We start from the raw sequence: 25,538 nt of genomic DNA, 5'->3' as shown, positions 1-25,538 counted from the left end.
ACACCCTGGTCATCCGGAGAAGGGCTGGATCTCCATGCTTGATATGAAGCATCATTATTTTAAGACAACACCTTTGTATACATGGGGCAGCAGGACGGGGAATGCCCAGATGCAGATTGGCCTGTACAGGTGACAACGCCCTGGTGGGTTCACACACATGGCTTCCCTCTAGCAAATGAAGCTATAGGGGCATCACGGTGTTCTTATGGAACTACATACTGCAAGTGTCAAAGCATTACCAGTTTACAGAGAAGCTCAGCCTCCTCCTCCCCCTATCCTCCTCACTCATCGTACTTACTCCAGGAATGAGCGTGCTGTTCAGGTCCTCATAGTCCCATAGGATGATGTCCCCTCCTTTGGACCCCACAGCCACTGTGTTTGGGTGAGCTGGGTGCCACTCAAGTGTCGTGACTCTCCTGTCAAAGGGGCTGTTGGTCCTATAGAGGATGTAGGAGGCCAAGGAGCACAGGAATGGAGTCTGCAGGCACTGTGGGGAATACACATGTAAGAACCAAGCATGACACACAATAAAGGCAAGGCAACATTAAAGGATAACTTACCTTTGCTCGAACATTTCCACCCAGCGTACTCCGGTACAGATAGTGCACAATGTTTCTCTGCTTGTCTCCAGCTTTCTTAAATTTAATGTCATCTTTTGCATCTGTAAGGAGGATATTCATAACATCATTTATTCAAGAACAAACCTACATACAATCATCATCCTTTTTATTCTGCCTAACTACCTGCACTGCACTCTGGATCTCTCAGTGCTTCTTGCGTAATATATTTTTTTCGCCCGGATTTCTTAGTCCCCATCTCAGCGCTTGCGTCTCGGTCACTATGTCTAAAACCTATCAGGACAGGATTCATCACATCAGTCAAAGAACAAGAATACATACAATGGTCAACCATATGATCCTGCTTTATTACCATTGCTGCACTCTGGAGCTTCCGCAACGTCTTTTGCTGCATTTTTTTTCCGGCCCAATTTTTTAGACCCCGGCTCAGCACTCATATCTTGGTCTTCATGGTTTAAGCCTGAAAGAAAACGTTTCATCACATCGTTCAATCAGAGATTAAAAATGCACACAATGGCCATCCATATAATCCTGCCTTATTACCACTGCTGCATGCCAGGGCTTCTGGTCCTTCTTTTGCAGCATTTTTTTTCCGGCCTGATTTTTTAGACCCCGGCTCGTCTTCATGTTTTAAGCCTGTAAAGAGAGGTTTCATCACGATATACTCACAGAACAAAAATGCATACAATGGTCATCCATATAATTCCGCACTTATACCTGCACTGCACTCTGGAGCTTCCAGTCCTTCTTGAGGAGCCTTTTTCTTCCGGCATTTCTTAGCCCCTGGCTCAGAGGTCATATCTTGGCTTTCCTGTTTTAAACCTATAAAAGGAAAGGATTTATCGTATCATTCACTCAGAGATTAAACATGCATGCAATGGTCATCCATAGGATTCTGCCTTCTTACCACTGCTGCACCCTGGAGCTTCCAGTTCTTCTTGAGGTGCCTTTTTCTTCCGGCATTTCTTGGCCCCTGGCTCAGAGGTCGTATCTTGGCTTTTATGTTTTAAACCTAGAAGGAAAGGATTCATCAAATCATTTACTCAGATTAAACATGCATACAATGGTCATTAATAGGATTCTGCCTTCTTACCACTGCTGCACCCTGGAGCTTCCAGTTCTTCTTGAGGAGCCTTTTTCTTCCGGCATTTCTTAGCCCCTGGCCCAGAGGTCGTATCTTGATTTTCATGTTTTAAACCTAGAAGGAAAGGATTCATCAAATCATTTACTCAGAGATTAAACATGCATGCAATGGTCATTAATAGGATTCTGCCTTCTTACCACTGCTGCACCCTGGAGCTTCCGGTCCTTCTTGAGGAGCCTTTTTTTTCCGGCACTTCTTGGCCCCTGGCTCAGAGGTCGTATCTTGGCTTTCATGTTTCAAACCTATAAGGAAAGGATTCATCACATCATTCACTCAGATTAACCTCATGGCGCCCGCCGAACGCAATTGTGCAGCCTTCTGGCGTCTGGGCCTTGACGCCAAGCGGCCGCACATTTGCGTTCTATTACAAAAACCATATGAGCTGAGAGCGCGCACCCTGCCCACTCCCAGCACACACGTTCGGTACTCACGGAAAGGTACCAATCTGCTCTTGCGATCGGGACCTTTCCCGATCATGTGACCGCCGAGACAGCGAATCATGGCAGTCACATGGACCCTAAAATCCCGCCCACCTCCTGGCTTCTGCAACCCTTAAAGGGTCAGGAGGCGCTGGCGCCAAGGGGTTAAACATGCATGCAATGATCATCCATAGGATTCTGCCTTCTTACCACTGCTGCACCCTGGAGCTCCTGGTCCTTCTTGAGGAGCCTTTTTCTTCCGGCATTTCTTAGCCCCTGGCCCAGAGGTCGTATCTTGGCTTTCATGGTTTAAACCTATAAAGGAAAGGATTCATCGCATCATTTACTCAGAGATTAAACATGCATACAATGGTGGTCATCCATAGGATTCTGCCTTCTTACCACTGCTGCACCCTGGAGCTTCCGGTCCTTCTTGAGGAGCCTTTTTCTTCCGGCATTTCTTGGCCCCTGGCCCAGAGGTCGTATCTTGGCTTTCATGTTTCAAAACTATAAGGAAAGGATTCATCACATCATTCACTCGGAGATTAAACATGCATACAATGGTGGTCATCCATGGGATTCTGCCTTCTTACCACGGTTGCACCCTGGAGCTTTCAGTCCTTCTTGAGGAGCCTTTTTCTTCCGGCATTTCTTGGCCCCTGGCTCAGAGGTCGTATCTTGGCTTTCATGTTTCAAAACTATAAGGAAAAGATTCATCACATCATTCACTCGGAGATTAAACATGCACACAATGGAGGTCATCCATGGGATTCTGCCTTACCACTGTTGCACCCTGGAGCTTCTGGTACTTCTTGCGGAGCCTTTTTCTTCCGGCATTTCTTAGCCCCTGGCCCAGAGGTCGTATCTTGGCTTTCATGGTTTAGGCCTATAAAGGAAAAGATTTATCACATCATTCACTCAGAGATTAAACATGCATACAATGGTCATCCATAAGATTCTGCCTTCTTACCACTGTTGCACCCTGGAGCTTCCGGTCCTTCTTGAGGAGCCTTTTTCTTCCGGCATTTCTTGGCCCCTGTCCCAGAGGTTGTATCTTGGCTTTCATGGTTTAAACCTGTAAGGAGAGGATTCATCACATCATTCACCCAGAGATTAAACATGCATACAACAGTCATCTACATAATTCTGCCTTATTACCACTGTTGCACCCTGGAGCTTCCGGTCCTTCTTGAGGAGTCTTTTTTTTCCGGCAGTATTTCTTAGACCCCGGCTTGGCACTTGTATCTTGGCTTTCATCTTTTAAACCTGTAAGAAGAGGATTCATCACATCATTCACTCACAGAATAAAATACATCACAATGTGATGAGCCCAGTTTGAGACATTCCTGGATCTCATGCTCTTATGAAGTGGTTGGTAATGTCCACCTTTTTGGATTATGTGTGAAAATTCAGAACAGGCATAACTTTTGCTTAAAAGTTTTTGTTCTGATGGACTATATTGTGATTGATGCAAGAGGATAATACTCCCTTTTATTCAATCCAGTTTAATGTATGTTGATTAAAAGAGCAGCGACTGGAGAGGTATTTAGAGTGCTTCTTCAGGTCCAACGTTTTTTACCTTAATGAATTCTATGCATAAAGCCGGCCATGCACAGGTCGAATTTCGAAAGAATTTTATTTTGAAAATCTTTTCTAAGAATTTTCTTCGAATTTCGCACCATTAATGGGTCACAGAAACAGCCGATTTTCGTGTGACCATCGAATTCGAGTGATCGGGCATGTTGGAAATTTTTTAAAAAACGAACGCATTTCGAATCAATGATGTGAGAAATATAAAAGGAAAAAGAAATTAGCATGATCTGTGACCTGGAAAGAAAAGAAAATTCTTGGCCACGAAAATTCTTTTCTGTAACAACATGAGGTGAAATTGAAGGCTTGGTTGTTTGAATTTCGAAATCAATGGTGGCACCGTCGGATTACAAAAACGCACAAAATTTCCGATTTTCTAAAGAAAATTTGTTCAGGATTCGACCTTTGTAAGGCCTGCATTAAGGTATAAAACCTTCAGCGAGCAGCTCCCTCCCATGTATACACATGCACACACACAAATAAGTATTTGATCTCATGCTGGTTTTGAATGTTTGCCCACTCACAAAGAAATGATCAGTCTAAAAATCGAATGTTCGGTGTATTGTAACACAGAGACAGAATAGCAACAAAAATTTCAAAAGAAATGCATGTCTAACAAATGATGCACTGATTTGCATGTTCATGAGGGAAATAAGTATTTGATCCCCTTCACAAAACATGACTTAGTACTTGGTGGCAAATCCCTTGTTGGCAATCAGAGGTAAGACGTTCTCAGTAGTTGGCCACCAGGTTTGCACACATCTCAGGAGGGATTTTAGCCCACTCCTCTTGGCAAATCATCTCCAAGTCATTAAGGTCTGGTGGCTGACATTTGGCAACTCGAACTTTCAGCTCCCTCCACAGATTTTCAATCGGATTAAGGTCTGGAGACTGCCTAGGCCACTCCAGGGCCTTAATATGCTTCTTCTTGAGCCACTACTTTGTTGCCTTGGCTGTGTGTTTTGGGTCACTGTCATGCTGGAACACCCATCCACAACCCATTTTCAAACCCCTGGCTGAGGGAAGAAGGTTCTCACCCAAGATTTGACAGTACATTGCCCCATCCATCGTCCCTTTGATGCAGTGCAGTTGCCCTGTCCCCTTAGCAGAAAAACACCCCCAAAGCAGAATGTTTCCACTACCATGTTTGACAGTTGGGATGGTGTTCTTGGGGTCATAGGCAGCATTCCTCCTCCTACAAACACGGTGAGTTGAATTGATGCCAAAGAGCTTGATTTTGGTCTCATCTGACCACAGCACTTTCAACCAGTCCTCCTCTGCATCATTCAGATGATCAGTGGAAAACTTCAGACGGTCCTGGACATGTGCTTTCTTGAGCAGACGGACCTTGCGGGCACTGCAGGATTTCAATCCTTGTTGGCGTAGTGTGCTACCAATTGTTTTCTTGGGGACTGTGGTCCCAGCTGCCTGGAGATCATTGACGAGATCCTCACGTGTAGTTCTGGGGTGATTCCTCACTGTTCTCATCATCATTGACACTCCACGAGGTGAGATCTTACATGGTGCACCAGATCTAGGGAGACTGACAGTTGTTTTGTGTTTCTTCCATTTGCGAACGATTGCACCAACTGTTGTCACCTTCTCACCAAGCTGCTTGGCGATAGTTTGGTAGCCCAGTCCAGCCTTGTGTAGGTCTACAATCTTGTCCCTGACATCCTTGGACAGTTCTTTGGTCTTCTCCATGGTGGAGAGTTTGGAATCTTATTGTTTGATTGCTCCTGTGGACAGGTGTCTTTTATACAGGTAACAAAATGAGATTAGCAGCACTTCCTTTAAGAGACTACTTCTAATCTCAGCTTGTTACCTGTATGAAAGACACCTGGTAGCCAGAAATCCTGCTGAATGATAGGGGATCAAATATGTATTTCCCTCATGAACATGCAAATCAGTGCATCATTTGTTAGACATACATTTCTGCTGAATTTTGTATTGCTATTCTGTCTCTGTGTTACAATACACCTACCATTCAATTGTTAGACTGATCATTTCTTTGTGAGTGGGCAAACATTCAAAATCATCAGGGGATCAAATACAGTTGTGGCCAAAATTATTCAACCCCCACTGAAATTGAGTGTTTTGGCCAGTTTGACATTGCTTTTGATCATTCAGTCATCTTGCTTACATTTACATTAAAGAGGCACTTGTAGGTCAGACAAATATAACATAACAGTTATAATGAAATAACCACAAATGTCTTTTCTGTGCTCACAGCATTATCAGTTTTATTCAACCCCCAAGTGACATTCAATCTTAGTACTTAGTACAGCATCCTTTTACAGTTATAACAGCTTTTAAACGTGAAGCATAGCTTGACACAAGTGTCTTGCAGCGATCTACGGGTATCTTCGCCCATTCTTCATGGGCAAAGGCCTCCAGTTCAGTCACATTCTTAGGCTTGCGCACTGCAACTGCTTTCTTTAAGTCCCACCAGAGGTTCTCAATCGGATTTAAGTCTGGTGACTGCGATGGCCACTCCAAAATGTTCCAGCCTTTCCTCTGCAACCATGCTCTAGTGGACTTGGAGGTATGCTTGGGATCATTGTCCTGTTGAAAGGTCCAACGTCTCCCAAGCCTCAGGTGTGTGACGGACTGCATCACGTTTCCATCCAATATCTCCTGGTACTGAAGAGAATTCATGGTACCTTGCACACGCTGAAGCTTCCCTGTACCTGCAGAAGCAAAACAGCCCCAAAGCATGATTGACCCTGCACCATGCTTCACAGTAGGCAAGGTGTTCTTTTCATCATAGGCCTTGTTCTTCCTCCTCCAAACATAGCGTTGATCCATGGGCCCAAACAGTTCTAATTTTGTTTCATCAGTCCACAGAACACTATCCCACAACTTTTGTGGTTTGTCCACATGGCTTTTGGCATACTGCAGTCGACTCTTCTTATTCTTTGGAGACAGCAAGGGGGTACGCCTGGGAGTTCTGGCACGGAGGCCTTCATTACGCAGTGTGCGTCTTATTGTCTGGGCTGAAACTTCTGTACCCACATCTGACAAATCTTTTCTCAGTTCCTCAGCAGTCACACGGGGACTTCTCTCCACTCTACGCTTCAGGTAGCGCACAGCAGTCGAAGTCAGCATCTTCTTTCTGCCACGACCAGGTAGCGTTTCAACAGTGCCCTTTGCCTTGAATTTGCGAATGATGCTTCCTAAGGTGTCTCTTGGTATGTTTAACATCTTTGCAATCTTCTTATAGCCATTGCCCTTCCTGTGAAGAGAAATCACCTCTTCTCTTGTCTTCCTGGACCATTCTCTTGCCTTCACCATGTTTGTAACCACACCAGTAAATGTCTAGAAGGAGCTGAGTATCACAGTCATTTTAAAGCTGCCTAATTGGTGCTTATTATGCTTGATTGCTGCTCGGTGACATCCACAGGTGTTTTCAATACCTGATGGAAAGCACCTGTATGAACCTCTGTTCTTCAGAGTGGTAGTCTTTAAGGGGTTGAATAATTGTGGCAATGAAGAAACCACATAAGAACCATTTACTACTGTATTACATAAACAATTGATGTCATTTTAGTTGCATTTGGGTAGTTACAACGTCCTTGTAGGATTTGATTCTGAATACAATTCCAAATGTACACTATAGTCCCTAAACCCCTTTACAGCATTGGGGGTTGAATAATTTTGGCCACAACTGTACTTATTTCCTTCACTGTTATATATATATATATATATATATATACACACACACACACACACACACACACACACACACATATATATACACATATACACACACACCAACCAAAAATAAATGAATAAAATACAGTCATGGCCGAAATTGTTGGCACCCTTGATATTTTTCCTGAAAATCAAGTATTTCACACAAAAAAGGTATTGCATTAACACATGTTTTGCTATACACATGTTTATTCCCTTTGTATGTATTGGAACAAATATAAAACAGAGGCAGAAAAGCAAATATGACATAATGTCACACAAAACCCCAAAAATGGGCTGGACAAAAGTATTGGCACCCTTAACTTAATATTTGGTTGCACACCCTTTGGAAAACATAACTGAAATCAGTCGCTTCCTATAACCATCAATAAGCTTCTGACACCTCTCACCCGGAATTTTGGACCACTCTTCCTTTGCAAACAGCTCCAGGTCTCTCTTATTGGAAGGACACCTTTTCCCAACAGCAATTTTAAGATCTCTCCACAGGTGTTCAATGGGATTTAGATCTGGGCTCATTGCTGGCCACTTCAGAACTCTCCAGCGCTTCTTTGCCATCCATTTCTGAGTGCTTTTTGACGTATGTTTGGGGTCATTGTCCTGCTGGAAGACCCAGGATCTTGGACGCAAACCCAGCTTTCTGACACTGGGCCCTACAGTGCGACCCAAAATCCTTTGGTAATCCTCAGATTTCATGATGCCTTGCACACAGTCAAGGCACCCAGTGCCAGAGGCAGCAAAACAACCCCAAAACATCATTGAACCTCCACCATATTTTACCGTAGGTACTGTGTTTTGTTCTTTGTAGGCCTCATTCCGTTTTCGGTAAACAGTAGAATGATGTGCTTTACCGAAAAGCTCTATCTTGGTCTCATCTGTCCACAAGACGTTTTCCCAGAAGGCTTTTGGCTTACTCAAGTACATTTTGGCAAACTGTAGTCTTGCTTTTTTATGTCTCTGTGTCAGCAGTGGGGTCCTCCTGGGTCTCCTGCCATAGCGTTTCATTTCATTTAAATGTCGACGGATAGTTCGCGCTGACACTGATGCTCCCTGAGCCTGCAGGACAGCTTGAATGTCTTTGGAACATGTTTGGGGCTGCTTATCCACCATCCGGACTATTCTGCGTTGCAATCTTTCATCAATTTTCCTCATCCGTCCACGACCAGGGAGATTAGCTACAGTGCCATGGGTTGCAAACTTCTTGATAATGTTGCGCACTGTGGACAAAGGCAAATCTAGTTCTCTGGAGATGGACTTGTAACCTTGAGATTGTTGATATTTTGCCACAATTTTGGTTCTCAGGTCCTCAGACAGTTCTCGTCTCCTCTTTCTGTTGTCCATGCTTAGTGTGGCACAGACAGACACACAATGCAAAGGTTAAGTGAACGTCTCTCCTTTTTATCTGCTTTCAGGTGTGATTTCTATATTGCCCACACCTGTTACTTGCCCCAGGTGAGTTTACAGGAGCATCACATGCTTGTAACATTCTTATTTATCCGCAGTTGTGAAAGGGTGCCAATACTTTTGTCCAGCCCATTTTTGGAGGTTTGTGTGACATTATGTCGAATTTGCTTTCTTTCCTCCCTTTTTTTGTTTTGTCCCAATACACACAAAGGGAATAAACATGTGTATAGCAAAACATGTGTTAATGCAATACGTTTCGTGAGAAATACATGATTTCCTGGAGAAATATCAAGGGTGCCAACAATTTCGGCCATGACTGTATATATATAGTGCAGCGCTTCCCTATTCAACTAAAACAATTCTATATGCAAAATGTAGTGAACATATAACAAAAACTGTGAACATGCATTAATAAAGTGAACATGTGTCCATGCAAAGTCTCTCAAAATTTCTTCCACTTTAATAAGCGATCCTTCCAACGTGAGTAAACCTTCTGTCTTCATACAGATTACATCCTCCACCAAACAACCACCAGATATGCCCTCACCTGGAGTTTTTGACCTCACAAAATAATACCCTATATAATTACCTGCACTGCACTCAGGAGCTTCTGGTGGTTCTTTTGCTGCATTTTTTTTCTGGCTAGATTTCTTAGACCCAGTCTTGGTGCTCGAATCTTGGTCTTCATGTTTTAACCCTGAAAGGAGAAGATTCATCACATCATTCACATACAGAACAAAAACAGATAAAACGATTATTCACGTATTTTTGCCTTAATACCTGTGCTGCAATCTGGAGCTTTTTTTGCAGCACTTTTTTTGCGGCCAGGTTTCTTGGACGTCGGCTGTGAACTCATATCTTGATCTTCATCTTTTAAAACTGTAAGCAGAAGTTTCATCATATCATCGGCTCATGGAACAAAACACGTACAAAGACAGACTGTATAATTGTCCTTTATTACCTTTGCTGCACTCTGGAGTTTCCAATGCTTCCTGTGCAGCACTTTTTTTCCGGCAGGGTTTCCTAGATCCCACCTTAGAGCTTGTACCTTTGTTTTCATGTTTTAAAACTATAAGGAGATAATTAAATTACATCATCACTCACAGAACAAAAATTATACAATGCCCATCCATATATTTCTGACTTATTACCTGCACTGCAACCCGGAGCTTCCTTTTTTTTTGCATTCTTTTTCCTGCAGGACTTCTTAGACCCCGGTCGGGCACTGGTATCTTGGACTCCATTTTTTAAACCTATAAGGAGAGGGTTCATTACATAATAAGATAATTATGGCCAAAGGTTTGTAGGGATCCTGACCATATTGTCGGGATCCACCCAGCTGCTTGATTGATAGCTGGCTACAGCTCTTAATGTGTGGCTGAGTCAAAGTCAGCTGTGTCCACCCCCCCTCCTGCCCAGCACTCCAGTGGACACTGGAGGAGCAGAGTGGAGTGCGGTGGCCTGCAGTCACTGCTCTCTACTCTGAGCGGACAGAGAACTAGGCGTTCAGCGATCATGTGATCTTTCAGTTAGAGCCGACATGGCACAGCTGCAACATAGAGGCAAGTGTGGGAGATTTTTTTTTATGAACCCCAAAGTGCTCCTTTAACCACTTGCCCTCCAGAGGATTTACCTCCCTTCCTGACCAGACTGTATTTTCCATTACGGCGCAGTGTTACTTTAACTGTCAATTGCACGGTCATGCAACGCTGCACCCAAATTAAATTGAAGTCCTTTTTCCCCACAAATAGAGCTTTCATTTGGTGGTATTTCATTGCCTCTACAATTTTTATTTTTTGCACGATAAATAAAAAAAAAAAAAAAGATCGTCAATTTTGAGAAAAAAAACAATATTTTTGATTTTTTGCTGTAAAGTATATCCAGTAAGAAAAAAAAAAAAATCAAAAACTGTGTCATACATTTAGGCCAAAATGTATTCTGCTACATCTTTGCTATAAAAAAAAAATCCCAATACGTGTATATTAATTGGTTTACATGAAAGTTATAGCGTTTACAAAATGGCGGTATTAGAACTATAATTTTTAAATTTTAAACATTTTTTTACTAGTACTGGCGGCGATCAGCGACTTATAGCAGGACTGCGACAGCCATTCTGCCACTGGGGGGAACTGACTTGGTGTCACTGACATCCCCAGTGACACCAATACAGTGATTAGTGCTAATAAAAAGCACTGACACTGTACTAATGGCACTGGGCAGGAAGGGGTCAACATGTGGAACAATGAAAGGGATAACTGTGTGCTGTTTTACATAGTGTGCTGTGTTAGTGATTCACTGTAAGCACACTGCTTTGCATGGCTGTGCTATTCACAGCCATGCAAAGCAGTGTGCAGGAGCTGACAGGGGAGAGAACTGTTTTGTTTACAAAGTTCTCCCCCGTCGGAGATGCTCGGCAATCACTGTGCACCGGCGAGTAATCACTGGCCGGGACCTGGTGATTGACAGCCGAGGCTGCGAATAGCGGTGCGGGTAGGGCGCACGCCCCCCTACCCGGAAATGCAAAATCACGTATATATGTGATTTTGCTCCCCTGTGCCGCCCTGTAGCAGTACTTCTGCTATAGGGCAGACAGGAAGCAGTGAACTCCTAGAACAAAAACGCATACAATAACTATGCATGGAATTCTGCCTCTTTACCTGCACTACATTCTGGAGCTTCCGAGGCTTCTGGTGCAGACTTTTTTTTCCGGCAGGATTTCTTAGACCCCGGCTTGGCTCCTGTATCTTGGCTTTCATGGTTTAGGCCTGTAAAGGGAGGATTCATCACACCATTTGCTCACAGAGCAATAATACATATAACGGTCATCCATATAATCCTGCCTTATCACCTGTGCTGCAACCTGGAGCTTCCGCTGCTTCTCGGGTGGCATTTTTTGTCCGGCATGATCTCTTGGACCCCGACTCAGCGCTTGTATCTCGGTTTCTTTTTCTCTTCCCTGGCGATACCTCCTCCTGCTCTTTATCCTCCGAGGGTGGCTCCAGCGTCTTTTTTCCCTGTGCGGCCTTTTTGGGGGGCATCTAGGAATGATATTAAAAAGTATTAACAGTAACAATTACCTTTTGGTCTGCTAAATAGACAATGGACAGTTTTTATTTTTTCTGTTCAATAAGGGCAAAAAAAAAATTGGAATGTGGTGCAGGAAACTGCATGGGAACACGGGTCTCCTGGACCACATTCTAGTGTGAATGGGCCCCCTAAACACAGGGAAATGTGCAAGGAATACACAGAGGAAAAGTCTGCTTTGTTGACAGCCCCACTCCTCAAAAAAATAAAAAAACTAAACACACACAAACACTAGAAAAACTTGTTTTTGTTTTTTTGTAAAATAAAAAAATACATACTTTAGATTCTAGATTCTTGAATATGCACGACTTTACCTTACCCTAGGTTCACACCTAAGCTTTTCTGCTGTTTTTTTTTTGTTTGTTTTTTTTAGAAACGCAGTACAGTCCATTTAACATGATTTCCTATGGGGCATGTTCACACCTGTACGGTTTCACCCGCTGCGTTTTTTGGAAAGGGTCAGGGACTTTATCAATGCAAAACGTTTCTTTTTTGTTTCTATCTATAGACTTCAATGGAAACACTGCAGAAAAGCATGCATTGCCTTTTTTGCTGTGTTTTGTATTTTAAATCTACCTAGCAGAAAAAAAAAAAAAAAAAAAAAAGCAAAAAACGCATCAAAAACGCAAAACGTAATGCAGAAACGGCTCAAACACAACCTGTATAGGTGTGAACCTAGCCCTACTGCTGACTCTCAGAAAAAATGGGTAATCAAATACCCATGAGAGTGTGCACCAGCACAGAGATTTCCCATCATGTCAGTCCAAGTGGTAATGACCATGAAAAGGTGAACTCCCCTCATCAGCTACACAGACAGCAATACAAACCTAGAAGAGGTTCAATTTCTTTAGTCTTGGTTTTAGATGCACTTTAACAGAATCACAAAAATAAAGAAAAGAAAATAGATTACTCATTAAACCCCCCAGGTAGGTTTTCTAAAACAAGGCTCCTAAATAAAGCGACCGTTGAGATATTAATTCAAGAAAATTGGTTGTATTCCTATCCTCAAGGAAAAAGGAAAAGAAGACTTACAGTGGTTGTAAACCCTTACACATACCCAGTGAAGTGACTGGCCTCAGGTGACACAAAGAGATGAAACAACGTTTTCTACATAAGTTGTACCAGTTTATCTACAGTCTTTTCTACATCCGTTCAACGTATAAAGCTTGTCTGAACAGTCAGAAAAAAGAGGGTGGAGAACTGAAATCACACTCTGCAGTGCTCAGTGAGGACAGCTCTGAGAGTTGATTGGAGGGAATAGACACACCCCCGCCACTCAGCTCACAGCAACAGAGAAGAGGCTGTCAATCTGATGGAGGTCCCTCCCCTGTCACCGCTTCTCTCTTGGTGTCAGAAAAACCTTTGTCAGAAACGATTCATGCTGATAGAGGAACGAAGCTACAAACAGAAATGACACTTAGTGCTCTGGATTGAGACAAATACACACTATAGAGGGATATGTTTAGTCATATTTCATGTCTGAGGTTGACAACCACTTTAAAGAAGCAACATGAGGAAATACAGCAGATGATATGTCAAACACAGGAAATTCTGTACTCCTGCACTGGGGATGGACAGAGGCTAAGATAACAATTCAAATATCCTGGAATATGCACTCCTTGCTGCCCTCAAAGGACCGCGGTAGTCCAAAGTCACTGGATGCAAAAGAAAACAAGAAGAGGGCGCACCAGCCTAGTACATTATCGTAAAAAATATTAAAAAGATAAAAAGTAGGTATCATAATCACAATGGACATAAAAAAACAAAAGGCAACAAAAAGTGTGATCCAATCCATACAGCATCTAAGTCCACAACAATGGAACCCTTGACTTCCAACCTGCTAACGCATTTCGAGGACTCAGTCTCTTCCTCAGAGCCCAGATGATATGTGAAGAGGTGGACAGACTGGACATTGGCATACCGGGACCATCAAAAACAAAATGCCAAAGAAGAAAAACAATACATTCTATGCCTGACTCAAAGAAATAGAGGAGCTTACACAAGGGTGGGACAAAGCCCAGGAAACAGGTAGCCAACACTCCTTCATAAGGACAACTGGCAATTGAACTTCTGAGGTTTTCTCTAGTTGTCATCAATGGAGCTGGCTCTTGGAATTCCATATTCATTTGTCCACCATGGCTTAAAATTGGCAATATCAAATGCAGATTGCAAAGGAAGGAAAGGTGTGACTTCCTGATAGATGCGAAACTAAAACCATAAGTGCAAACAACGGCAATAGAAAGTCACTCTGAAGTCTGAAAGACCATACTACTCGAGAAGAACAAATTAGTCATGATGTAGGCGTATCTATCTGAGAGATCTTTCAAAAAAGAAAAACTTCTAGCAGCATATGATCCTATATGAGAAACCCGTAAAGACATTAATGATGGGAACAATGGTGGACGGGACATGTGGAGGGTATACCTGGAGTCGTGGGCCCTACAGAAGCGACAAAATTAACAAAAAGGGAAGAATATTGATCAATTTTTACAAAGAAAATAATGTCCTAAAGTGGTGATTCACTCTGTAAAGAACAGAAATTAAAAGTCAGCAGCTACAAATCCTGGGCTCTCAGTGACACCCCGGTCTTTGTGCCGGGAGCGTGCCGTGCAGCACACTCCCAGAAGAATGACATGTACGCAAATTAGCGACCGCACGAAAAAAAGCCCAGTTCTGTGAGGCTGCTAATTTGCGTGCGCTCGGTGTCATGGGGGTTAATGTTTTGTCTGCGTGGAGCCACACAGCACAGGTCAGACAATGAAAGCAAGAGCAGCAACGCAAACTGTAAGAATTTATTGTATAATGAAAACTGCCAGTGTCCATTGCTTAAAAAAAAAAAAAAAAATATATATGTTTGAGGTTCAAAAACGTTCCTAGCCGTGTTTTACCGCGTTAGAGTGTTTCCACAGCTCTGGGGGTTTTTTTTTCTAGCTGATAACTGCTAAAAGCCTATGTGTGCATGTAGGAGAACATGCTAGGGAGTTTACTGGCTGTAGAAAAAAAAAAAAAAAAAAAAAAAAAAGGCACCTGATGCCAAAATAGCAGCTGTAAAAACGCCCAGTGTGTGTGAGGCCTTAATGGTGGAAGCAGAACTAAAAATAAAGAAAGATAGGTAATAACCACAGAGAATGAGATCCTGCCCAGCAAATTGCAAAGAATACATGGAAGAACTCTATGGAAGTAGAATAACTATGGAAGTAGAAGACCCAAGAAAGATGTTCCTCAACCTGTAGTTGGTGGCCTGGCCAAAGGTTATGAGAATGACAAATATTAATCCACCTGCAAGGAAACACAGGGAGTCATCATTGCTTTGCACAAAAAGGGATTCACAGGCAAGGATATTGCTGCTAACAAGATTGCACCTAAATCAACCATTTATCGGATCATCAAGAACTTCAAAGCAGAGATGTTCAATTGTTGTGGAGAAGGCTTCAGGGCGCCCAAGAAAGTCCAGCTAGCGCCAGGACCGTCTACTAAAGTTGATTCATCTGCGGGATTGGGGCACCACTAGTGCAGAGCTTGCTCAAGAATGGCAGCAGGAAGGCGCAGGGTGGATTTGATTTAAATCAAACTGATTTAAATCACGATTTAAATCACTAGTCAGTAAGGCTTGATTTAAATCCTAGTTTTCTACATAAAGACTAATTCTTGCTGGTATAACTTTAATATACAAGTAGATGAAGATTTTTAGAATAACAACTTTTCATATTAGTTTTTTTATCCCCAGTTTAATAGGTAAATCATTCATATTTGGACAACTTTTCTGTTGTATTTAGGAAGGAGAAAAATAATCATTACCTTAATAATAACAATTTAAATAGATTTATTCAACTGAAACAATAACATTCCAGCATATGTGATTTGCTTAAACATCCATGTTTGGTAACTAATTTGGCTAAACAAAATATATATATTTTAAGAAACTTAGACTGTCAGCCCCTTCCTCCTCACACTGAGTTTCACTTTGTTCTTGTGCAGATCTATTCCACTCCAAACAATCAGAAAAATATTGTTTCTATTCTATTCACTGAACTTCTTGAAACTTAGCACTGAAGGGGTTGATTCTGTATTCATAGGTCTGTATAAGTTAGGATGAAGGTCTTTTTCTTAACTCTGTTCATGTTATAACATTTTTGCTGTGAAGAAGAGGCATGTGATCTCCGCTGAGTCAAATTCAGTTTTGAGAACTGCAAAAGTAAACCAAACATCTGTGATAATATCTTGTAGGCAGAGAAACTGCCCAATAATCTTACAAAAACCTCTGGAAGAGCATGACATTGTGAATGGATTCATGGAATTTATTTACCAAAAAAATGAAACATATACAGCCTTATTCTACATAATTAAAAAACTAATTTTTATTTCATGATGGAATAACCTTTGGATGGTAATATAATTTCCTCAAAAAGCATTTTATTCAAAAAAATCCAGTTTAAATAAAAAAAATCAGATTTTTTTGATTTTTTAAAATAAAAATCATTGATTTTTATCCACCCTGGGAAGGTGTGAGTGCACCGGCATGCACAGTGAAGTGAAGACTTTTGGTGGATGGCCTGGTGTCAAGAGGGCAGCAAAGAAGACACTTCTCTCCAGGAAAAACATCAGGGGCAGACTGATATTCTGCAAAAGTGGATTGGACTGCTCAGGACTGGAGCAAAGTAATTTTCTCTGATGAATCCCCTGATGGTTTGGGACATCTGGAAAAAAAAAACTTTGGAGAAGAAAAGGTGAGCACTACCATCAGTCCTGTGTCAGGCCAACAGTAAAGCATCCTGAGACCTTTCATGTGTGGGGTTGCTTCTCAGCCAAGGGAGTGGGCTCACTCACAATTCTGCCTAAGAACATAGCCATGAATAAAGAACGGTACAAAACCATCCTCCAAGAGCAACTTCTCCCAACCATCCAAGAACTGTTTGGTGATGAACAATGCTTTTTCCAGCATGATGGAGCACCTTGGCATAAGGCAAGAGTGAAAACTAAGTGGCTTAGGGAACACAACATCGAAAAGTTGGGTCCATAGCCAGGAAACTCCCCAGACCTTAATCCCATTGAGAACTTGTGACCAATCCTCAAGAGGCGGGTAAACAAAAAACCCACAAATTCTGACAAACTCCAAACAATGATTATGCAAGAATGGGCTGCCATCAGTCAGGATGTGGCCCAGAAGTTGATTGACAGCATGCCAGGGCAAACTGCAGAGGTCTTGAAAAAGAAGGGTCAACATCAACACTGAAAATATTGACTTTCTGCATTAATGTAAATTGTCAATAAAAGCCTTTGACACTTATGAAATGCTTGTATTTATACTTCAGTATACCATAGTAACATCTGATAAAAATATTTAAAAACACTGAAGCAGCAGATTTTGTGAAAATGAATTATTTGTGTCAGTCTCAAAACGTTTGGCCAGGGCTGTAGATAACAAAATTACGTGACAATGAAAGCAATAAAAAGCTTGGGTGACAACAAGGCCACAGGCAATGATGAAATACCAGCTGAATATGGCAGAAGAGTAGGGAATAGCATCAAAGAAGAGTCATTTACTAAGTTGGGAAGATGTCTTAATTCCTTTATTAAAAGTCAGGAAGCGGTTGAGATAATGTCTTCAACGTTACAGAAGTCCACTTGAATGAGAATAACGTCTACTAGATATTCCTAAAGAACGGCTATAGTCTATTTTCAAAGCTAGCCCCAACAAAAAAGAAATAAAAAACACAAAATGTGAAGAGCATCAGGTAGGAGCCATGATACCACACACAACGGAAGATTTATCAGAAGTAATCGAAACCATAATGATACCTATAGATGGATAGATTTCACTCATTCACTAGCACGTCTACCTGGCAGGACTAGGGTCGTCGGGTTCAAATCTCAACCAAGGCACTGCCTGCCTGGAGTTTGTATGTTCTCCCTTTGCTTCCTTCAGGTGCTCTGGTTTCCTCCCACAGTCGAAAGACATGCTGGTAGGTATATTGGCTCCAGTCTAAATTGGTCCTAGTATGTGCACGAATGTGAGTTAGGATTGTACGCTTCTTGAGGGCAGGGGCCGATGTGAATGTACAATATACACTCACTGGCCACTTTTTTGGGTACACCTATTCAATTGCTTGGTAACACAAATTGCTAATCAGCCAATCATATGGCAGCAACTCCATGCATTTAGGTATCTAGACGTTGCGAATATGGCTTGCTGAAGTTTAAACAGAGCACCAGAATGGGAATAAAAGGGGATTTAAGTGACTTTGAATGTGGCGTGGTTGTTAGTGCCAGACAGGCCCGCTTGAGAATTTCAGAAACTGCTGATCTACTGATGATTCACCGCCAGGTCCTTCTCTTTCAGTCCTGTGTCTATGCCTCAGAGTCTTCCTGGGACACCTGACGTGAACATCCCAGGAGGCGGCAGGAACAGGGTAACCTCACTCTCTCCTTGGTGAGAATAAAAGCATGGGAGTGGGCCCGATCCTAACCCCCCCCCCCCAAAAAAAAGAAAGAATTGTCACCTATTTTAGGTGAAGGAATGGGGAATGATGGAAGAGCATTTATGAGTGAAGTTCCACTTTAATGAAAATTAGAGAAGGGCAAGAAAGTCGCCATCCAAGTAAACCCCAAAAAGACAAAAAGCATAGTTGTACCCTATAAAGGACGCAAAGAAGTAAAACTAAAGAATAAGGCAAGCAGTCAACTTCCAATACTTCAGCATATGGATCCATGAAAACCTGAAGAAAGATGCTGAATCACAATTGGAATCTCCAAGGCCAAACAAGGATTCTGGAGACACCAAGATCTGATGAGGAACAATCTCCCTTTAAACATGAAAGAAAGATTGCTACAAATGCAAGTCTGTTCCTTTCTTAGTTATGGTGCAACCAACAAAGGATACAAAGAAGTAAAATGAAAGAATAGAGCAAATAAGCAACTTCTAATACCCCGGCATATGGATCAATGAAAACCTAAAGAATGAGGTTCTCGTCAGAGTTGGAATTGCCAAGGCCAGGTTCCTGGAAACGCAAAAGGCGGATGAGGAACGGTCTCCCAATAAACACAAAGAAAGATTGTTTAAAGCACAAGTCTGGTCCATTCTCAGGTATGGCACAGAAACTTTTACCCTCCCAATGTCTCAAAGATCACAAGGACAGAGCAAGTAACTCAACTTCCAAAACCTTGGCATAGGTACTAAGAGAAACCTGAAGAATGAGGTTGGTGCCAGAGCTGGAATTACCAAGGCCAAAGTTTTTGAAGACACCAAGACTTGATAAGGAACAATTTCCCTATAATCAAAAGATTGCTACAAAACACAAAAGTCTGGTCCTTTCGCAGGTATGGCACAACCAACAAAAAGGACACAAAAAGGTAAAATTAAATCTTGAAAATGAAAGGACAGGACAAGTAACCCACTTCTAATACCTTGGAACATGGATCTACGAAAACATGAAGAACAAGGTTGACATCAGAGTCAGAATTGCCAAAGTTTCTGGAGACACCAAGGGCTGAGGACCAATCTCCCTCTAAAAAGGAGGAAAAGATTGCTACAAATGCCAGTCTGTTCCTTTCTTAGGTATGGTGCAACCAACAAAGGATACAAAGAAAGCTTGAAAATGAAAGAATAGATCAAATAAGCAACTTCTAATACCCCGGCATATGGATCAATAAAAACCTGAAGAATGAGGTTCCCATCAAGAGTTGGAATTGCCAAGGCCAAGTTTCTGGAAGCACAAAAGGCTTATGAGGAACGGTCTCCTAATAAACACAAAGAATGATTGTTTAAAGCACAACTCTGGTCCATTCTCAGGTATGGCACAGAAACTTTTACCCTCCCAATGTCTCAAAAAATGAAGATCACAAGGACAGAGCAAGTAACTCAACTTCCAAAACCTTGGCATATGTACTAAGAGAAACCTGAAGAACGAGGTTGGCGCCAGAGCTGGAATTGCCGAGGCCAAACAAAGTTTTTGGAGACACCAAGACTTGATAAGGAACAATTTCCCTATAATCAAAAGATTGCTACAAAACACAAGTCTGGTCCTTTCTCAGGTATGGAACAACTAACAAAAAGGACACAAAAAGGAAAAATGAAATCTTTAAAATGAAAGAACAGGACAAGTAAATTACTTCTAATACCTTGGCACATGGATCTACAAAAACATTAAGAACAAAGTTGATGTCAGAGTCAGAATTGCCAAAGCTTCTGGAGACACCAAGGGCTGAGGACCAATCTCCCTCTAAAAAAGGAGGAAAAGATTGCTACAAATGCCAGTCTGTTCCTTTCTTGGGTATGGTGCAACCAACAACGGATACAAAGAAGTAAAACGAAAGCTCGAAAATGAAAGAATAGATCAAATAAGCAACTTCTAATACCCTGTCATATGGATCAATAAAAACCTGAAGAATGAGGATCCCGTCAAGAGTTGGAATTGCCAAGGCCAAGTTTCTCGAAGCACAAAAGACTGATGAGGAATGGTCTCCCAATAAACACAAAGAAAGATTGTTTAAAGCACAACTCTAGTCCATTCTCAGGTATGGCACAGAAACTTTTACCCTCCCAATGTCTCAAAAAATGAAGATCACAAGGACAGAGCAAGTAACTCAACTTCCAAAACCTTGGCATATGTACTAAGAGAAACCTGAAGAACGAGGTTGTCGCCAGAGCTGGAATTGCCGAGGCCAAACAAAGTTTTTGGAGACATCAAGACTTGATAAGGAACAATTTCCCTATAATCAAAAGATTGCTACAAAACACAAGTCTGGTCCTTTCTCAGGTATGGAACAACCAACAAAAAGGACACAAAAAGGAAAAATTAAATCTTGAAAGTGAAAGAACAGGACAAGAAAACAACTTCTAATACCTTGGCACATGGATCTACAAAAACATTAAGAACAAAGTTGATGTCAGAGTCGGAATTGCCAAAGCTTCTGGAGACACCAAGGGCTGAGGAACAATCATCGTCTAAACAGCAGGAAAAGATTGCTACAAATGCCAGTCTGATCGATTCTTAGGTATGGAGCAACCAACAAAAAGATACCAGGAAGTAAAATTAAGGCTTGAAAATGAAACCACAGAGCAAGTAACCCACTTCCAACACCAGATAAATGAAAACCTGAAGAGCAAGGTTGATGTCGGAGTTGAAATCCCCAAAGTTTCTGGAGACAAGAGCTGATGAGGAATGATCTCCATCCAAACACAAAGGAAGGTTTCTAGAGATGCAGTCAGGATCATTCTCAGGTATGGAACAGAAACGTTTTTCTCACACCTCTCAAAAAATGAAGATCACAAGGATACAGCCAGTAACCCGACTTCCAATACAACGGCACAAGGAGTAAGGAAACCGTGAAGAAAGAGGTTGAAGTCAGAGACGGCCAATCAAAGTTTTTGGAGACACCAAGGGCTGAGGAACAATCTCCCTCTAAACAGGAGGAAAAGATTGCTACAATCACAAGTCTGATCTATTCTTAGGCATGGAACAACCAACAAAAGGATACCAGGAAGTAAAATTAAGGCTTGAAAATGAAACCCCAGAGCAAGTAACCCACTTCCAAAACCGTGGCATACGGATCAATGAAAACCTGAAGAGCAAGGTTGATGTTAGAGTTGTCAAAGCCAACGTTTCTGGAGACACCAAGAGCTGACGAGGAATGATCTCCATCCAAGCACAAGGAAAAGGTTTCTAGAGATGCAGTCTGGATCATTTTCAGTTGTGGGACGGAAACATTTTTCTCACACCAAAAATGAAGATACAGCCAGTAAAACGACTTCCAATACACCGGCACAAGGAGCAAGGAAACCCTGAAGGAAGAGGTTGAAGTCAGAGACGGCCAAAGTTTCTGGAGACACCAAGACCTGGTGAGGAACAATCTCCTTCTAATCACAAAGAAAAAAAAATGCTACAATCACAAGTCAGGCTTATTCTCAGATATTGCCCAGAAACATTGTCCCTCACGATGTCTCTAAACCCAACGTTTTGGACTGTGGTTCTACGGGAGGTCTTGAAAATCAGCCGGATGGACATGGTCAGGAATGAAGAGGTTCTGCAAAGATTGAATGAGGCCAACACACATCTGTTGGAAGGAATATTGAGGAGAATAGGCCCATGTTATGACCATGACGAGACGGTGGAGAGGGCGGAGGGGAGGAAGGTGGAGAGGGCGGAGGGGAGGAAGGTGGAGAGGGCGGAGGGGAGGGTGGTGGAGAGGGCGGAGGGGAGGAAGGTGGAGAGGGCGGAGGGGAGGAAGGTGGAGAGGGCGGAGGAGAGGAAGGTGGAGAGGGCGGAGGAGAGGAAGGTGGAGAGGAAGGTGGAGAGGAAGGTGGAGAGGGCGGAGCAGAGGAAGGTGGAGAGGAAGGTGGAGAGGAAGGTGGAGAGGGCGGAGCAGAGGAAGGTGGAGAGGGCGGAGCAGAGGAAGGTGGAGAGGGCGGAGCAGAGGAAGGTGGAGAGGGCGGAGCAGAGGGCGGAGCGGAGGAAGGTGGAGAGGACAGAGGGGAGGGCGTTGGAGGGGGAGGGGAGGATCTTTGCAAGGCATTGGAAGACAGCAAGGGAGAAGAAAGCCATGGAGGACGAGGGACAGCCAGGAAATGGCCGACAGACGTGATGTGCTGCAGAAGACTAGCCCAGGAAAAGGCAGGGCCAGACAGACAATGATGGTGGAAGAAAACGTTCCAAGTTGGACGTTCACCAAAGAACGCGATGTGACAGTCGTAGTGATAACGGGAATTCCATCCAATCTTCTGTAGAACCGTTTCCTTCCATTTCTATGTATTCTATTCAGTACATGGAGGAAGGGTTGGGACACGGATTGGTTCTCAAGGCCTCCTCTGCCGAAGACTTCCTCTTACATCCTGTTATGTCACCAGGACAGGAAGTTGTGGGAGGAGCTCTTCATGGGGGACGCCACTGAGTTTTGAACCCAGCCATACACATTGCAATGCATTGTACAATTTCCTTTAGATCTTCCAAAAACTACGTAATGCAAGAGCCTGCCAGATCAGATACACATCGAATGGGCTGGATGGACTGGCAATCACGGTTCGGTAATCTAAAGCAGGCCATAAGCTATACAATCCGACCGCACTATTGGCAATTTACTGAAACTTTACAATATACAGGCAGACATAGATGACGGAAGATCTGAAGAGATTATACAATCAGATTGTATAGTCAATGATCAGGTCACCGTATACGTTACAATCAGCTCTGGATTGTCCAAGGCTGTGTAATACAAGAATTGACTTATTCCATCCAATTATATTGTATCCAACCAGGCAGACCACGGCACTACATTGTTGTTGGTACATCTAAATCAGATTGTCTATGGTCAGCTTAATAGGAGATTGTACAATCAGATTGTATAGTCTATGGTCAGCATAAAAGGAGATTGTACAATCAGATTGTATAGTCTATGGTCAGCATAAAAGGAGATTGTACAATCAGATTGTATAGCCTATGGTCGGCATAATAGGAGATTGTACAGACTGTATAGCATATGATCAGCTTAATAAATTGTGCAATCAGATTGTATAGTGTATGGTCAGATAACAGGAGATTGTACCGTCTGTGGTCACACAACAGGAGATTGTACCGTCTGTGGTCACACAACAGGAGATTGTACCGTCTGTGGTCACACAACAGGAGATTGTACCGTCTGTGGTCACACAACAGGAGATTGTACCGTCTGTGGTCACACAACAGGAGATTGTACCGTCTGTGGTCACACAACAGGAGATTGTACCGTCTGTGGTCACACAACAGGAGATTGTACCGTCTGTGGTCACACAACAGGAGATTGTACCGTCTGTGGTCACACAACAGGAGATTGTACCGTCTGTGGTCACACAACAGGAGATTGTACCGTCTGTGGTCACACAACAGGAGATTGTACCGTCTGTGGTCACACAACAGGAGATTGTACCGTCTGTGGTCACACAACAGGAGATTGTACCGTCTGTGGTCACACAACAGGAGATTGTACCGTCTGTGGTCACACAACAGGAGATTGTACCGTCTGTGGTCACACAACAGGAGATTGTACCGTCTGTGGTCACACAACAGGAGATGGAACAATCAGACTGAACATACATGACCAGCTTTCCCCTCTGTGTCTATAACTTCACAAGGAAAGCTCCTAATACATGAACCCCCCAGCAGTACACAAGGACACAGATACACCGACCGACATCGATCAGATCCCCTCCACACCGATCTCTGCACAACTTCACCCCCCATATAGTGTGTGTACAGACCGGGGGGAGGGGTCAGCATGACAAAGGGAAGCACGTGACCCCCCAGCCGGAAAGGGACTACAACCCCCAGCAGAGCTGGCTGATACTTCTGGTCCCCTGCAGCTGCTCAGACCGGTGAGGTGTGCTCTCATTCTCAGCGATCCCAGGCTCGGTCCCAGCACGGCCCGGTGCTCGCTCCATCCCTTCCCCTCCCGAGATACCTGTCACTCCCGGTCTCCAGTACACAATCCTCCGGCTATTCCAGCAACCTATGGGCAAGATGTCGCGGAGGACAGTGCGCATGCGCAAGAGACGGTCCTGACCCCTGATCGCCCGCCCAGCACAGGTCCGATCCTCCTTTGATTGGCTGGGCGGGAATGTATAGAGCATGCGCGGCTGGAGAGAGTAGATGGAGGGGAGGAGAGAGCCGAGGGGACAGCCGGGGGGCGGCGGACCGGGGCAAACACACTGTGGGCATGCTATAGAGGACAGGCATTGGGGGACGCGCACTGTGGGCATGCTATAGAGTACAGGCATTGGGGGACGCGCACTGTGGGCATGCTGTAGATGACAGGCATTGGGGGACGTGCACTGTGGGCATGCTGTGGAGGACAGGCATTGGGGGACGTGCACTGTGGGCATGCTGTGGAGGACAGGCACTGTGGGCATGCTATAGAGGACAGGCATTGGAGGACATGCACTGTGGGCATGCTATAGAGTACAGGCATTGGGGCATAGACACTGCGGGCAGGCATTGGGGGGTGTGCACTGTGGGCATGCTATAGAGGACAAGCATTGGGGCATAGACACTGTGGGCAGGCATTGGGGGACTTGCACTGTGGGCATGCTGTAGAGGACAGGCATTGGGGGACGCGCACTGTGGGCATGCTGTAGAGGACAGGCATTGGGGGACGCGCACTTTGGGCATGCTGTAGAGGACAGGCATTGGGGGACGCGCACTGTGGGCATGCTGTAGAGGACAGGCATTGGGGGACGCGCACTGTGGGCATACTATAGAGTACAGGCATTGGGGGACATGCACTGTGGGCATGCTATAGAGTACAGGCATTGGGGCATAGACACTGCGGGCAGGCATTGGGGGGTGTGCACTGTGGGCATGCTATAGAGGACAAGCATTTGGGCATAGACACTGTGGGCAGGCATTGGGGGACTTGCACTGTGGGCATGCTGTAGAGGACAGGCATTGGGGGACGTGCACTGTGGGCATGCTGTGGAGGACAGGCATTGGGGGACGTGCACTGTGGGCATGCTGTGGAGGACAGGCATTGGGAGGCGTGCACTGTGGGCATGCTGTGGAGGACAGGCATTGGGGGACGCGCACTTTGGGCATGCTGTAGAGGACAGGCATTGGGGGACGCGCACTGTGGGCATGCTGTAGA

General features: G+C 43.7%; 1 protein-coding gene across 5 annotated transcripts in view; it reads right to left on the bottom strand.

Annotated features, from left to right (window-relative positions):
• Positions 1-24,440, bottom strand: part of DDB2 (damage specific DNA binding protein 2) — a 58,973-nt gene extending 34,533 nt beyond the window's left edge. The window contains exons 1-22 of one of the 5 annotated variants that reach the window (XM_089686746.1): positions 24,360-24,440; positions 11,695-11,884; positions 11,504-11,611; positions 9,998-10,099; positions 9,808-9,915; positions 9,627-9,725; positions 9,436-9,543; positions 3,300-3,407; positions 3,112-3,216; positions 2,923-3,027; positions 2,735-2,839; positions 2,544-2,648; positions 2,352-2,456; positions 1,860-1,964; positions 1,672-1,776; positions 1,486-1,590; positions 1,296-1,400; positions 1,122-1,214; positions 931-1,038; positions 744-851; positions 561-661; positions 299-487 (exon numbers count right to left, since the gene is read on the bottom strand). In XM_089686746.1, coding sequence (XP_089542872.1) covers positions 299-487; positions 561-661; positions 744-851; positions 931-1,038; positions 1,122-1,214; positions 1,296-1,400; positions 1,486-1,590; positions 1,672-1,776; positions 1,860-1,964; positions 2,352-2,456; positions 2,544-2,648; positions 2,735-2,839; positions 2,923-3,027; positions 3,112-3,216; positions 3,300-3,407; positions 9,436-9,543; positions 9,627-9,725; positions 9,808-9,915; positions 9,998-10,099; positions 11,504-11,611; positions 11,695-11,884 — 2,367 coding nt within the window. In that variant the 5' untranslated portion in view covers positions 24,360-24,440. The remainder of the gene's footprint in view (positions 1-298; positions 488-560; positions 662-743; positions 852-930; positions 1,039-1,121; positions 1,215-1,295; positions 1,401-1,485; positions 1,591-1,671; positions 1,777-1,859; positions 1,965-2,351; positions 2,457-2,543; positions 2,649-2,734; positions 2,840-2,922; positions 3,028-3,111; positions 3,217-3,299; positions 3,408-9,435; positions 9,544-9,626; positions 9,726-9,807; positions 9,916-9,997; positions 10,100-11,503; positions 11,612-11,694; positions 11,885-24,359) is intronic. The other 4 variants (XM_089686747.1, XM_089686748.1, XM_089686749.1 and 1 more) reach the window with 4 other exon arrangements.
• Positions 24,441-25,538: the final 1,098 nt, after the last annotated feature.

This window comes from Staurois parvus, unplaced genomic scaffold (genome assembly GCF_062004578.1).
Source record: "Staurois parvus isolate SC_StPar_1 unplaced genomic scaffold, SC_StPar_1.0 ptg000410l, whole genome shotgun sequence".
In the NCBI taxonomy this organism is placed as follows: domain Eukaryota; kingdom Metazoa; phylum Chordata; class Amphibia; order Anura; family Ranidae; genus Staurois; species Staurois parvus.
Note: the sequence above shows the minus strand (reverse complement) of the source record. Positions and strands in the feature narration are given on the sequence as shown.